Source organism: Ahaetulla prasina, chromosome 9 (assembly GCF_028640845.1).
Source record: "Ahaetulla prasina isolate Xishuangbanna chromosome 9, ASM2864084v1, whole genome shotgun sequence".
Lineage (NCBI taxonomy): Eukaryota > Metazoa > Chordata > Lepidosauria > Squamata > Colubridae > Ahaetulla > Ahaetulla prasina.
Genome location: NC_080547.1, coordinates 13,164,551 through 13,181,142, shown reverse-complemented (window position 1 = coordinate 13,181,142; position 16,592 = coordinate 13,164,551). Strand labels below are relative to the sequence as shown.

General features: G+C 42.9%; 1 protein-coding gene across 1 annotated transcript in view; it reads right to left on the bottom strand.

Moving 5' to 3' along the window:
• The window catches only part of GRIK4 (glutamate ionotropic receptor kainate type subunit 4), a 494,843-nt gene that overhangs the window by 120,026 nt on the left and 358,225 nt on the right, over positions 1–16,592 (bottom strand). Inside the window, exon 8 of the mRNA XM_058194562.1 lies at positions 5,416–5,577. Within this exon, the coding sequence (XP_058050545.1) occupies positions 5,416–5,577 (162 nt within the window). The remainder of the gene's footprint in view (positions 1–5,415; positions 5,578–16,592) is intronic.

The window sequence follows — 16,592 nt, the reverse complement described above, 5'->3', positions numbered from 1 at the left end:
CAGACTCCACCCCACAAGGGATTATGGAGTGATTAACACAAGACAAATTGTGGCTGTATAGCGTTTCCTACTTGAGCAGGGGGCTGGGCTAGAAGCCCTTCAAGGTCCCTTCCAATTCTCTTATTCTGACCATGTAGAGTTCTCTGCGGAAGCCCTTGCTTGAGTCCAAGCAAGAGGTGGGTTTCAGCAGGTTCTGACCAGATCTGGAGAACCAGTAGTGGAAATTTTGTGTAGTTCGGAGAACCGGTAGTAAAAATTCTGACTGGCCCCGCTCCTATTTATTCTCTGCCTCCCGAGTCCCAGCTGATCGGGAGGAAATGGGGATTTTGCACAATCCTTCCCCTGGAGTGGGGTGGGAATGGAGATTTTACAGTATCCTTCCCCTGCCACGCCCAACAAGCCACGCCCAACAAGCCACGCCCAACAAGCCATGCCATGCCCAACAAGCCACACCCACAGAACCGGTAGTAAAAAAAATTTGAAACCCACCACTGAAACACCAGTGAATTATCTATGGCCACCAGCTACACTCCTGGAATTTGGAGACCTTCTGAAAGCCAGATTCACCTGCTGGCATCTGCTACCGGACAGTAATGTCATGGAAAGGAAAAGAAATTACGTTTTGGCCGCCCGCAAAGATGGGGGTGGGGGGACGACAGCAAATCCAGCAGAGCCAGGGGGGAGGAAATGGGAAGAAGCTCTCCGCTCCCAGACGCCTTGCTCAAAATTTGAATTTTAACAATTCCTCGGGGACCCACTGAGATAATTTAAACTGTTTTTGAAACAGCTCAACGGTTTCCATGCAGAGGAATGTAACGGCACGCTACACCACAAAAGAGGTAACAATCGCGCTGCCTTGCAATTTGGAAGTTGGAGTTGACGTTAAGGAGGCTCAATTTTTTTATTTGTAAGCTGTTCATCTCCCCACCCCAGAGCTAATTTTCCCTAAATTTGTCCCTGATACTAAATACGGATATTTCCCCCAGGAATGCAACCACAAGGGGACAATTTTGGGAGAAAACTGATTTTGGGAGAAAGAAATGGGCAGCTTTCCCACCCCCTTAATGCTATAATCTCTGCAAATCCCCAAAGCTACTTTGGTTTCTGGAAGTTCTAAAAAAAAACAAAAAAAAACACCTCATCAATAACACATTGCCCATATTTCTGTGAGACGCCTGAAAAAATCTATGGAAATGCTAGCAAATATAAGAAAAGGAATACGTAATATAATCAACCTTTTGCGCAGATAAAGTTTGAGCCTCATTAAATTGGGATAACGGTTTTTTAAAAACCCCAGAACAAAACCTGCTAAACTGTTACAGGTAAAAACTCAAGAAAAGTCTGAGCATGAGAGAGAGAGAGAGAGAGAGCACAAGAGAGTGTGTGAGAGAGTGCAAGAGTGTGAGAGAGAAAGAAAGAGAGAAAGAGAGAAAGAGAAAGAGAAAAAGAGAAAAAGAGAGAGAGAAAGTGAGAGAAAAAGAGAGAATGAGAGAAAGAGAGAAAGAAAGAGAGAAAGACAGAATGAGAGAGAGAAAGGAAAAGAGAGAGAAAGAGAAAGAGAGAGAGAGAGAGAAAGAAAGAAAGAGAAGAGAAAGAGAGAAAGAGAGAAAGAGAGAGAAGAGAGAAGAGAAAGAGAGAGAGAGAGAAAAAGAAAGAGAGAGAAAGAGAGAAAGTGAGAGAAAAAGAGAGAATGAGAGAAAGAGAGAAAGAAAGAGAGAAAGACAGAATGAGAGAGAGAGAGAGAAAGAGAGAAAATGAGAGAAAGAGAGAGAGAGAAAGTGAGAGAAAATGAGAGACAAAGAGACAAAGAGAGAGAAAGAGAGAGAAAAAGAAAGAGAGAAAAAGAGAGAATGAGAGAAAGAGAAAGAGAGAGAAAAGAGTGAGACAAAGAAAGAGAGAGAAAGAGAGAGAGAAAGAGAAGCGAGAGAGAAAGAATTAGAGAGACAGAATGAGAAAGAGAGGGAGGGAGGGAGGGGGAAAGAAATCCTTTTTCACTCCAGCCTGTCACAAATCTTTGGCTTTATGAACAAGCTTTATTTATATTGTGTTCCGTCTGAAGTATTTAAGCAACGGAGGGACTGTGCTAGGTACGCAGAGCAGACGTGTTTCTCTGGCTTGAGGGAGAAGAGTGGGAGGACAGTGATGAAGAGAGACCGAGGAGGATCTGAGCTCGGTTGAAACCAACGGCAGATTGGAAAACGTGCCAGCTGAGCTGCAGAAATCTCTCTGGTGCCAGCCGCTCCTGGTATTTTAGGGCAGAGAACACCATCATGCAAATCACATCATGCACACCCTCTTAAGAGCCCGCTGATCTTTCAGACGATCTGGGGAAAGGAGAAGATTGAGTGCCTGCTTAAGTATTCACATCTCCAGCTTTGCATAAGAGCCAACACTAGCTATGCGTCTCCCTACCTTTCCAGACAAGCCATGTGCAGGCAGAATCCCCAAATTAATATTTTCCTTCTGCTTTCTAGGAAAGACACAAGTCATCCCTTCCAGGTGATCTGAAAGCAGGGGTGAAATCTACTGATCCACGAATCAAGAAGAGGGCCGTGAATTATATTTACAGATCCCTCACATCCTGGACATAAACTGTTTCAACTCCTACCCTCAAAACAACGCTATAGAGCACTGCACACCAGAACAACCAGACACAAGAACAGTTTTTTCCCGAATGCCTTCACTCTGCTAAACAAATAATTCCCTCAACACTGTCAAACTATTTACTAAATCTGCACTACTATTAATCTTCTCATCGTTCCCATCACCCATTTCTTTCCACTTATGACTGTATGACTGTAACTTTGTTGCTGGCAATCCTTACGATTTATATTGATATACTGACCATCATTTGTGTTGTAAATGTTGTACCTTGATGAACGTATCTTTTCTTTTATGTACACTGAGAGCATATGCACCAAGACAAATTCCTTGTGTGTCCAATCACACTTGGCCAATAAAAAATTATTCTATTCTATTCTATTCTATTCTATTCTATTCTATTCTATTCTATTCTATTCTATTCTATTCTATTCTATTCCTCACCAATTTGGAAGGGGACCCTATGCGCATGCACAAACTCTTCTGCACATGCGCAGAAGGTAAAAAACCCAGGTTACTTCCTGGGTAAAACCAGGAAGTAATGACAACGGGAAGGTGGGCAGAGCCTCGCGCTGCCGTCGCTACCAGTTCGGCCAAACCAGTCCGAACTGGTAGCATTTCACCCGTCTGAAAGGCTTCACAAGAGAGAGAGAGGGAGGGAGGGAGTGGGGGAGAGAGAGAGAGAAATTCCGAGTCTGAGGATCTACTAATTGAAACCCAATTTAGGAGGAAGGAAGAGATATGTTCTTCAGGGAGGGCATATGGCTAAGAAGGATGACACCACGTTGCAGGTGAAAAAGCACAATAGCAGGAAGACTGTATCATGGTGAGAAGTCCATGCAACTGTTGACACTCTAGAAAGAGTGCCGAGAATAGCAACCAAGATGATTAGGGGACTGGAGGCTAAAACATACTGCATAAAGAAGGGTTGCAGGAAATGGGTATGTCAAGTTTCATGAAAAGAAGGGCTAGGGGTGACATGATAGCCGTGTTCCAATATCATAAAGAAGAGGAAATTAAATTATTTTCCAAAGCATCTGAAGACAGGACAAGAAGCAATGGATGGAAACTAATCATGGAGAGAAGTCACCTAGAACGAAGGAGAAATTTCCTGACAGTTAACAACTTGCCTCCAGAAGTTGTGGGTGCGCCATCACTGGAGATTTTTAAGAGATTGGACAAACCCTTTGTTTGAAATAGTATAGGGTTTCCTGCTTGAGCAGGGGGTTGGATTAGAAGACCTCCAAGATCCCTTCAAACTCCACTAATTCTATTATTCTGTAACATGGCCATCCCTTTTGAGCAGACTTCCCAAACGTGGACAACCTCCAGATATGTGGGAATCCCAGAATTCATAGTAAAGGTTAAGATTATTATGGAATACTGGGGTTGAAGTCCACACATCTGAAGAACATTCAAGTTGAAGGCTGATGAATGTAGCACGAACTGAGAAGCAGAATACATCTTCTGCATGCAGAAGACCTTGGGTTCAATCTAGAACCCCCCTGTCTCAAGCTTGAGGAGCTAAGATAGAGAGCCAATTAAACCAGACTCTGGTTCTGTACCAGACAAATTTTTATGTTTCCATGAAAACAAGTCTGAAGAGGATGAACGTTTATGTGTTGGCTTTCCACTAATCAAAACATTTTATAAGATGAATAATATAATGAATATAAGAAGAATCCTGCTGTTCCCGTTTCTAATGATCCATGTGGCCTACTATTCTCTTCTCCAAGAGGCCCATTAGATACCTTTAGGAAACACCTAAGCATGACATGGAGACATAAAGTTAGAGCACTGACAATCCAGAGAGAAAGCAGAATGTCTTCAAAGAAGTCCCAGCAGCAGAACATATGCAGCTAGTTAATTGGCCTATTGATGCTCAACCATCTAAATTATCTTAATCATTTATAGCAGGGATCTCTAACCTTGGCAACTTTAAGACTTCTGGACTTCAACTCCCAGAGTTCTGGGAGTTGAAGTCCACAAAGTCTTAAAGTTGCCAAGGTTGAAGACCCCTGATTTATAGGATACTAGATTGCTTTAGGTTTGCAACAAGGGAAAAAGAGGAGAGGAGAGGAGAGGAGAGGAGAGGAGGAGGAGAGGAGAGGAGAGGAGAGGAGAGGAGTGGAGAGGAGAGGAGAGGAGAGGAGAGGAGATGAGAGGAGGGGAAGGGAGAGGAGAGAGGAAGGGAAGGGAAGGGAGAGGAAGGGAAGAGAAGAGAAGAGAAGAGGAGAGGAGAGGAGAGAAGAGGAGAGGGGAGGAGAGGAGAGAGGAGGAGGAGAGGAAGGGAAGGTAAAGAAGAGAAGAGAAGAGAAGAGAAGGGAAGAGAAGAGAAGAGAAGAGAAGAGAAGAGAAGAGAAGAGAAGAGAAGAGGAGGAGAGGAAAGGAGAGGAGAGGAGAGGAGAGAAGAGGAGAGAAGAGAAGAGAAGAGAAGAGGAGGAGAGGAGAGGAGAGGAGAGGAGAGAGGAAGGGAAGGGAAGGGAAGGGAAGGGAAGAGAAGAGAAGAGAAGAGAAGAGAAGAGAAGAGAAGAGAAGAGAAGAGAAGGAAATGTCTACTACAGAAAAGGCCCTATTCTTGAAATTTCCAACCTGATATCTGAAAAGAATGAGGAAGTACGGCTCTTATTTTAACTCCCATGATGTCATCTAATTTGAGCAATGCAGGTGGGCAAAGCAGAGAGGTTCATAACATTTCAGACCCTCACTTTTCATTGATTCGTTATTGAACCCCTTACCCCGTCTTTTCTCCCACATGAGACATAATTACAGGGGAAGGAGTGAGGCGAGGACAGATTGCATTGGTTTACTTACTGCTGGTCCAGTAAAAGGAATATGGTCACAATTCTCTAACCATGACTGGCTGAGACTCTCTGCAAATTCCTGGAAGAACGGATGGGACTGGTTGAAGATAGAAAACCCCATGATGTTCACTCGGTCATCCATAAGGCTGTCCAGTTGCTGGAGAGAAAATTCCTACAGGAAGCCAAGGTTCAAAAAGCAGGATTAGTATGTTCTTCAACAGTCACTCAACAAGGAGAGAAAGAATACGAAGGGAAGGCATTTAACGAACTGCAAAGACTGGTAAACGCTAGGTAATGTCAAGAAGATTCAACAGCTACTTATTTATAAACTCCTTCTGGAAAAACCAAACAAACAAAAAAAAAAGAATTCAAAATCCTCATCTGAGGAAGTCATGTGTAACATCAAAACTGAGAAAGGCCTTAGCCTCTGTCTTTATAAATCTCGGATGGACTCGCTGGAGAGTCCAACTTCTATCTCCATTTAAAAAAATAATAATAATAAAGGCTCATCTTCACTTCACAAACCAGCACAGGGGACTGACCTTCATGGATCAAAGGAGGCATTAAAACTTCAATTTCTATGAGCAGTTACAACCATGAAATAAATTATGATCCGGGTCAAGACAGAAATTTTACCCTCGTAAATCAGAAATGTAACGCTGGTTTTCTGTTGTTTGTTTTGCTAAGGTGGCCATTTTTCTAGCTTTTAAGCCCCGATGGGAAAAACAAATGCAATGACTGACAACTTATCTATGATGGACCAACTTAAATCGGGGGCCCGAATGGTTTTGGTTTTTTTTTTGGACCAAGTCGCATTATCATTAAGCAGCACGAAAATTAGTGGCTGTATTATTGACGTGGTTTGAATGATGCGGTTTTTCGGTTTCCCAGGCAGGTTATTTATTTCTGCATAGCACATTGTCAACTTGTGGCATGAGGGCAGATGGCTAATGAGAGCCGGGGCCTGAAGGGATTTCGTATGCAAAGAGTGTGACAACAATTGTGCCAAACAAGCGCGATCTGTCTTTCTCCCTGGACAGACGCCGGAGGACCAAGAAAAAGAAAAATCAAGTCTGAGAGAAAACAATGCTCTCTCAGGGCCAGCCAGGAATCTGAGTAGCCCTTTTGCAGAAAAAACACAACTCCGAGTAGCAATCTCACAGAGAAAACCAGCTGAGAAACAAAAGTGACAATGCATTTGAATAGCTGGTGCCCTGAGAAATCACTAACCTACAGGAAAATAGAAGACTAAAACCAAACAGATTGTATGTTGTAGAGACTTCAATCAGAAGATTTAAAGCAAGAAGAATAGACTAGACTAGACTAGAATAGAATAGAATAGACTAGAATAGAATAGAAGTAGAGTAGAGTAGAACAAATATTGAAATGAAGAGTAGAATAGAATAGAAGTAGAGCAGAGCAGAGTAGAATAAATATTAGAATGAAGACTAGAATAGAATAGAATAGTAGAATAAATATTGAAATCAAGAGTAGAGTAGAGTAGAATAGAATAGAATAGAATAGAAGTAGAGTAGAGCAGAATAGAGTAGAGTAGAGTAGAGTAGAATAAATATTAAAATGAAGAATAGACTAGACTAGACTAGACTAGACTAGACTAGACTAGAGTAGAGTAGGGTAGGGTAGGGTAAGGTAGAGTAGGTGTAGAGTAGGCTATGGTAGAGTAGGCTAGAGTAGAGTAGAATAAATATTGGAATGAAGAATAGAATAGAATAGAATAGAATAGAATAACATTCTTTATTGGCCAAGCATGATTGGGCACACAAGGAATTTGTCTCTGGCACATAAACTCTCAGTGTACATACAAGCAACAAATGATAAATCATGATCATCATAATAATATACAAACAATTAGGGGGTGAAGTATAGAATGCTTGGAAATACTGGTCGGAATCAATAAAGGAGAATATTTGTAACTCAGGGTTGATATTGTGACCGAGAGCTTCAGCTTATGTCCTTTAGTGAGTTCACTGAATGGAGTTTCTTTTAACGCTTCGAATATCTTCTTCTTGGTTTTTATTGCAGCTCAGATCAAGCTGTGATTTATGAGATCAGCTACCCCCCTTCCATCTGTTGGCTGCATACATTTAGTGTTCCTCAAGAGTTTCTTTCTCAACCTGGCTTACCATCTCTGCTATCTGCTGAGTCCTTCGGGGGAAGGGTGGTATATAAATTAAATAAATAAATAAATAAATCTCCTTCCTAGGTTTGGAGAGGAGGGATATAGGGAATCCAGAGGCTGGCTTGTCTTTGGGGTGATCCTTCAGCATTCATCTACTAGCCTGAGAATTATCCAAGTCCTCCTGGCTATTAGTGCACAAGGAGTGCGTGTGTGTGGGGGGGGGGGAGAATTAAGATACAACATCCATGGAGTGGTTGGAAAAACCAGGATGAAGCTGTGGGAGCTTCATCACTGGAAGCTTTCAAGAAGAGACTGGACTGCCTGTTGTGGTTTGCCAGCAGCCTGCAGAGCTGGCAGCGGAGTCGGACACCGATGAGGCTGAGGAAGAACATGGGCCAGTCCTGGAGGCTGGAGAAGGCCCACATGAGGGCTCTGCATCAGAGGCAGAGATGGGGCCAGGGCCATCTGGGAGTTATGTGTGGACTCCGGAGCCTCCAAAGGCTGACAGTAATGAGGTAGAGGAACAGGAGGAGCCTGTTCCTAATGCACGCATGAGAAGAGCTGCCAGAAGGCAAGAGCAGCTAAAGCAAAGAGGACGACTTGGGAGTAGGGCCAAGAGATGATTGGCCCCTCCCATAAGGCTTAAAAGACCAGAAACGGCGTTTGGGCTCTTTGTCGGAAAACAATGTTGATAGCCTTGTTCCTTGTCTTGCTGCATTTATTTCTTGTCGGCGCCTTCTGCTTTTGAACTTTTGCCAAGAAAAGCCTTCGGCAGTTTGCCTAATTAGACCAAGGTTGGTGATAAGACTGAAGAATTGTGTTAGGAAGAATTTGTTTTGATTTAATTTGGACTATGCTGAGAATGAGTTAATTCTCAGCTGTTCTAATAAAGTCTGTTTGTTTTTTGAACTGAGTGCGTCTACTACTACCTACTTGGGCCTGGATCACAGCGCTGCCATCTGTCAGAAATGGTTGTAGGGGTTCTCCTGATTGGGCAGGGGGTTGGACTAGATGACCTACAAGGTCCCTTCTGACTCTGTTAATCTGTTAAATTGTAGGCCACTTGTAGCATCTCAGAACAGAGATGTTGAATTTAAGAACTTTCTTCATCGGTGGGTGCTCCAAGACTGAAGCTTTTTAAAAACAGATTGGACAATCGTTTGCTTGAGCAGGGGGTTGGACTAGAAGACCTCCAAGGTCCCTTCCAACTCTGTGATTTTGTTATTCCTTAAAGGGACACAATCTGTGCTATCAAACGGAGGTGGCCATTGCTTTTTAAATCTCAAGAACATATCTTAAAAAACAAAGGCACAGTTTGCTTTTCTTGGGTTACTTACACTATGGACAATCCTCTTTTCAATTCATCAGCCTCACATCCTGGTTGCAGAAATTTTTGCTACTGGTTTGCCGAACCGCTACTGGATCGGCCGATCCGGTCTGACCCGGGAGCATTTCACCCCTGGAGGTGGCCCGTGGAAGTTAAATTTGAATTATCTTCCTTATCTTTTCCACAACTTTATTAACCCAGCTTCACTTATCTAACCAAGAGACCGTAAAAGTGCCGCTGCCTCTTCCTTGGAGGAGCAGAAGTAAGATGGAAGATCTTACGCTTTGGCGCATCTTGATTTCATCCGAGATCGAAAATCTCTCTCGCCGGCCGCATGTGCGTCTCCTTTTATCAATTACGGCAAGAGGTTTATTGGGTGGAGAGTTCCGCAGATGATTAATATCCTTCTAATCATTCCTTAAGTGCTTGTTTATGAGGGATTTTATGATCTGATGAGGGGGCAGATTCCAAAACGGGAGACGAGCGGAGGGAATTCAGATGCTGCCGTCATAATGTTCTCAAACCCGTTGGCGTCCTCAAAAATGCTCTCTAATTTTTGCGCCGGTTTCTTTTATCGTCCACAGCAGATTTTTGAGAAGCAAAGAGGAGTAATGAGAACTCGACTCTGGAATGGCACACTATTCCTGTTTCTTTTCGCCTGCAACTTTTCTGTCTTCTCATCCAGAAAAAAAGAATTCCAAACAAAATCAAGGAACCCTCCTTTCTCCATACACATCGGAATGATAGAAACTAGGCCAGTGTTTTTCATACTGTTTTGGTCATCCGGTTTTGAATAGAAGGGAATAGCATAGAATAGCATAGCATAGCATAGCATAGCATAGCATAGCATAGCATAGAATAGAATAGAATAGAATAGAATAGAATAGGAGAAGAGAAGAGAAGAGAAGAGAAGAGAAGAGAAGAAATATTGGAATGAAGAATAGAATAGAATAGAATAGAATAGAATAGAATAGAATAGAATAGAATAGAATAGAATAGAATAGAATAGAATAAGAGACGAGAAGGGAAGGGAAGGGAAGGGAAGGGAAGGGAAGAGAGAAGAAGAAATATTGGAATGAAGAATAGAATAGAATAGAAGAGAAGAGAAGAGAAGAAGAGAAGAGAAGAGAAGAGAAGAGAAGAGAGGAGAAGAGAAGAGAAGAGAAGAGAAGAGACGAGAAGGGAAGGGAAGGGAAGGGAAGGGAAGGGAAGAGAGAAGAAGAAATATTGGAATGAAGAATAGAATAGAATAGAATAGAAGAGAAGAGAAGAGAAGAGAATAGGAGAAGAGAAGAGAAGAGAAGAGAAGAGAAGAGAAGAGAAGAGAAGAGAAGAGAAGAGAAGGGAAGTGAACGGAAGGGAAGGGAAGGGAAGAGAAGAGAGAAGAAGAAATATTGGAATGAAGAATAGAATAGAATAGAATAGAATAGAATAGAATAGAATTTTTTTATTGGCCAAGTGTGATTGGACACACAAGGAATTTGTCTTTGGTGCATAGGCTCTTAGTGTACATAAAAGAAAAGAAAAGAAAAGAAAAGAATAGAATAGAATAGAATAGAATAGAATAGAATAAAATAGAATAGAATAGAATAGAATAGCATTTTTATTGGCCAAGTGTGATTGGACACACAAGGAATTTGTCTTGGTGCATACGCTCTCAGTGTACATAAAAGAAAAGATACCTTCATCAAGGTACAATACTTGGCCAATAAAAAATTCTATTTTGTTGTTCTGTTCTGTTCTGTTCTGTTCTTTCTCCTCCTCACTCATCTCAGCCTCCAAAGGCAGCTGCCTCTCCGGCGGCTGGGAAATGTCGGATGGCTCTGGTTCTATCTCTGCATCCGACGCAGAGCATCCGTCAGAGCCTTCCCCAGACTCCAGCGCTGGGCCAAGTTCCTCCCCAGCCTCCTCATCGTCTGACTCTGCCGCCAGTTCCGCTGGCAGCTGGCGGGCCACAACACCATTCCCATCAACTGTCACATAGGAAATAGTCTTACTTTTGGAAAATACACTTTCTCTTTCAGAAGCCAAAGCCTTTCACTTACTACAAGATGCTAAGCTGCTAAATCAATTTATCATTCTTACACCATCTGAAAAACATTGCCATTTATTTCCTAAATTGTACTAGATTACACTAAGTGCTTTATGACTTTTTAAAACAACAAAAAAAATGGAAAAAAAAGGATTGGCTTACTTGTAACGTATTAACTCTGTCAATAACCACAGAATAAGCTGCAATTTAAAATTGCAAAAATCAATTTCCTGTTCCAAAAGGCAGTTGCCTTGATATAGATGGAGTTTTAGTTTAGTTTAGGTTTTTTTTTGGGGGGGGGGAAGTTTATGGATTACTGTACACATACAATTTTTTTCAATTATTCCTGGCCTGGATAGTTTCTATCGCAAGAGTTCCAGAAAAGCAAACATTTGGATCTTTTGTCCAGTTTTGACTCACAGAAGTATTAAAAATTTGATTAAATCGGCTTCGTTAAATCTTTTTCTACACTTTAGCTGACAGCGTAGCAATCGGGCATCGCTATCCACTATCCAGGTGGTCCTTGACTTACAACCAGAATGGAGGCCAACATTTCAGTTGCTAAGCGAGACAGTTGGTAATGGTCCAATCACATTTGGCCAATAAAAAATTCTATTCTATTCTATTCTATTCTATTCTATTCTATTCTATTCTATTCTATTCTATTCTATTCTATGACATTTCTTGCCACCCTTGTTAAGTGAACCACTTTAGTTGTGAAGTTAGTAGCGCAATTGTTGAAGGAATATGGTTTCCCCATCAACTTCGCTTATCAGAAAGTCACAAAAGGGGATCACGTGACCCCCCCCCACTGCAACCGTCGTAACTATGAGTCAGTGGCCAAGCATACAAATTTGGATCACGTGACCACGGGAATGCTGAAATGGTCATAGGTGTGAAAAGTCACTTGTTGTTGTGACCCAGGCCCAAGTAGGTAGTAGGAAACTCAGTCAGTGTAAAAACAAACTTTATGAGAACAGCTGAAAATTAACTCATTCTCAGCATAGTCCAAACTAAATCAAAACAAATTCTTCCTAACACAATTCTTCAGTCTTATCACCAACCTTGGTCTAATTAGGCAAACTGCCAAAGGCTTTTCTTGGCAAAAGTTCAAAAGCAGAAGACGCCGATATGAAACAAATGCAACAAGACAAAGCTATCAATGTTGTTTTCCAACAAAGAGCCCAAACACCGTTGCTGGTCTTTTAAGCCTTATGGGAGGGGCCAATCATCTCTTGGCCCTACTCCCAAGTCGTCCTCTTTGCCTGAGCTGCTCTTGCCTTCTGGCAGCTCTTCTCATACGTGCATTAGGAACAGGCTCCTCCTGTTCCTCTGCCTCACTACTGTCAGCCTCTGGAGGCTCTGGAGTCCGCACATCATTCCCCGATGGCCCTGGTCCCACCTCAGCCTCCGACGCAGAGTCTTCATCCGAGCCTTCCCCAGCCTCCAGGACTGGCTCATCCTCAGCCTCATCGCTGTCTGACTCCGTTGCCAGCTCTGCAGGCTGCTGTCGGACCACAACACTTTGGTTCATTGCCGTTGTAACTTCGAAGGACCGCTAAATGAATAGTTAGAAGTGGAGGATTACCTGTAATAGGTGAGTCTCGTCAGACAGCCAGGTTAATAAACGTAACCATGTTGTCAGAGTACATTACATGGATTTTTTGGGATGTTGCTTTCAAACTTCAAGACAGAAGACAAGAACTACAAAATGATACAAAAACCCTGGAACAACAGGTAGAAATAGACAAAGGGAGAGTTGTTTGAAGATTAATAGATTATATGTATATTTAAAAGGGAGGATATTAACGTATTCTCCCTTTCAGATATATGGGGAAAGCAAATTACAGAGATAAAGTAGATATAGTTATCCCGGAGGTGGAAGGGCAGAGTTTTGGAGGCCTGGGTGACTATTAATCTTCATTACTGCCTATGAAAATCCGATGCATTTATGTTCATTTCCTCCTGAGCTTTTCTCGGAGTTGGGCTCAACACTGAAGAAATTCAGCACTGGGTTATTCTTGGGGAAAGTAGACGTGGAACCACTGTATGGAGAGCAGCTGGGATCAGGCAGATCTCTAGAGCTTTCGTTCTCCTGCATTTGTCTCGTTGCTTCAAATGTAAAAAGACGGCAAACCCTACTCCCTTCTAGCATTGATGATGTTATCCAGCTGAGTAGTGAAATATCTACAAAAAAACAGCCTGTCGACTCGCAAAGCATCCCTGACCCGCTCTCCAGTTGCCATAGGGATGGGAAAACTGTGAAGCAGCATGGTAGCCAAAAACCAAAAACACATTCCAGACATATCTCTCTCAAGGCTGTCTCCCAGGGTTACCCACAGTGGCCGGAGGGGATTGAGCTCTATAACCCGCAAAATTGCTCTGTTGGCGAATGTGACTGATGACACACCCTGTGGGGAGCGGGGAAACAGGGTCAAGTCTGGGCTGTAAATTACGTGGGGTCAGAGTTGGCTTCTCTTGGAATGTGCTGACATGAAGCTCCTAATAAATAACTGGATTTCTGTTGAAGCTTGGCTCAAGCTCATGATTTAATTAGGGCATCCGTCAGAACCCTGACACAGCCAAGCTCAGAGAGAACCAAGGATGCACAGTCCTCCTCCTCCTCCTCTCTGCAAACCCGTTTCCTTCTAGCACTGATGACGTTATCTAGTTGGGTAATGAAACATCTGCAAGAAAACAGCCAAGCTCGGAGAGCACCAAGGACCCCACTGTTCAACCCTGAGCCACAAATATTCTCTTGCTATCAGAGATTCTCTCTTGGTACCAAGTTCAAATCCATCCCCAGCCATGGAAGATCCTTTTCTCTCCTCTCCTGGCATCAGACCTTAAGTGGTGGGGGAAGAAAATGGCAGCGTGCTACACATGACCCACTGAATTCCAGGAGAGAGACAAAAAAGGCAGGATGGAAACCAATCAAATAAATATTTCATCTGGTTCCACGGCAGCTCCTGATCTTCCAGCAGGCGCTGTGATTTTTGTCTCCTATTTCCCACCAAGTGATGCTTGTTTTCCTTGCCTGAGTTTTTCTCTCCATCGAACTGTCTAATTAGGAGAATTTAAAGTCAGCATGACTCACTATCTTGATGGAAGCCAGCCAGCCAGCTGGCTAGCTAGCCTGGCATCTTCCCTAAAACCCACAACAAATGCAGCCATAAAACCTAATTTCCACCCAGTGCAAGGTTGATGCAGGGGGACTGACGGATGGAGTCGGGGAATCGGTAGAAACTTCTACCTCTGACTTTTCTTTTTCGAATGCAAAAAAAAAGAGCGGATCTTCAAAAATAAAAAGGTTTCCCAGGACGGCAAGCAAGCACGGCGCTGGCCTCCTGACCCCTTGCATGACTGCCACCTTCCCATGTCGCTCTTCATAGTCTTAAATTGAAATTTATAATAGCGCCTCTCCTTTGGATGGCCAGCTTCTCCTCCCCTTTGAGCACCTCTCTCCTCCCAGTCCTGTCCTTCCGACTGAGATGGGCCTTCGTCTGCTGTCCCAGAGAATCTGTCAACCTGATTTTATGTCTCATTCCCCCAAGCTCCACCCCCCCACACACACCATTAGGCCTTGATTGGGATCATTAGTGTCTTGATAATCCCTCTAGATTTATTAGCTTAAATAGCTCCACTCCCATCTCCTGTCCCCGTTTAAATATTGCTTAATTTCCATCAATCTCTCTTCCATCTGTCCAAGTGTTCCATCCAGCGACTCTTTTCTTTCTTAATTAACCCCGTCAAGACTGCACTGAGGTGAGAATTAGATTATTTCGATAAACTAATCAATACACAAGGGGGAGAAGATTAAGGTCGCTTTGGTCTACGACCAGCCTCTATTTAAGAACTGTCCTTGCAATAACATTAGACACTTAGAACCTATGCACCAAGACAAATTCCTTGTGTGTCCAATCACACTTGGCCAATAAAAATTCTATTCTATTCTATTCTATTCTATTCTATTCTATTCTATTCTATTCTATTCTATTCTATTCTATTCTATTCTATCCCCTATTGTCGTGTCCCACTCCTCCGCTGACGGCCGGGTCAGGGAAATCCGAATCAGGCTTGCCTCTGCAGCTCTGCCCAAAGTCCTAGCAAAGTCCTCAGAGCAGGCAGGAGACCAGTAAGTGACTTCAGCAAGATAAGTTCGACTTTTGCCTGACTCAGAGACTGCCAGAAAGCAGATCCTTTATATAGGCCATGAGGTGTGGCTCCATGACTCAGCACTCATTAAGGCCTGCCTCCTTCCTTCTGTTGCCTCCGCCTATCCAGCCTTCTGATGCGAGGGTCACACCAATCAGCAGCTGTTGGGAATAAACCCTCCTCAGGTTCACATGCTGTGGAGGAAGGGGAGGGGTCTAGCTGCTCCGTTTGCCTGGGCATGGAGTTAGGGCTGGGGCCGGGAGATGCTCCTTCTTCTGCAGTTTGTGTGGGCATGGAGCCAGGACTTGGGCCGGGAGGCATACATTCCTCAGTGTTCGAGGGTGGGCAAGACACAACACCTATTCTACTCTACTCTACTCTACTCTATTCTATTCATTCTTTCCTTATTCTATTCTATTCTATTCTATTCTATTCTATTCTATTCTATTCTATTCTATCCTATCCCCTATTCTACTCTACTCTACTCTACTCTACTCTACTCTATTCTATTCATTCTTTCTCTATTCTATTCTATTCTATTCTATTCTATTCTATTCTATTCTATTCTATTCTATTCTATTCTATTCTATTCATTCTATTCTATTCCTATTCTACTCTCTACTCTACTCTACTCTACTCTACCTACTCTATTCATTCTATTCTATCTCTATTCTATTCTATTCTATTCTATTCTATTCTATTCTATTCTATTCTATTCTATTCTTTTCTTTCTTTTCTTTTCTTCTATTCTATTCTATTCTATTCTATTCTATTCTATTCTATTCTATTCTATTCTATTCTATTCTATCCCCTATTCTACTCTACTCTACTCTATTCATTCTTTCCCTATTCTATTCTATTCTATTCTATTCTATTCTATTCATTCTTCCCTTATTCTACTCTACTCTACTCTACTCTACTCTACTCTACTCTACTCTACTCTACTCTATTCTATTCTATTCTATTCTATTCTATTCTGTCTCTTCTACCCAAATAACAGCATACCCCCTGTTCCTCTTGGCAGGCACGCACACACCCTCGCTCAAACACACACACACCCCATAAATATTCATTGAAATTATAGAAACTGATCATCACCAAGGTTAGAAGGCAATTCTTATTAATCACCTCATCGGTCCCCTTGCATCCAAAGCAACGGAGAATTCATTACCTCTAAACCCGCATTAGCGAATAAGGTGCCACATCACATCTGGAGGATTTTAGGAGATGACTCTTCCCCTCTTTCTCCCACCCATCCAACTCTTCCAGTTCCTGTACCTGGAATACAGGTAGCCCTCGACTTACAAACAGTTCATTTAGTGATCACTGGAAGCTACGAAGGCACCAGTAGTGGGTTTCAAATCCTGTCGCCACTGGTTCACTCGTGGGCACGCCTGCGCTCACATGCACAGAAGCCTCTGTGCATGCGCAGAGATGTCCAGGTGGATGGGCGGAGCCTCCCACCACTGCAACCTCACTCTCACAGAGAGGGTCTCCTCAGGGTGCCGTCCGCCAAACAGTGTCGGCTGGCGG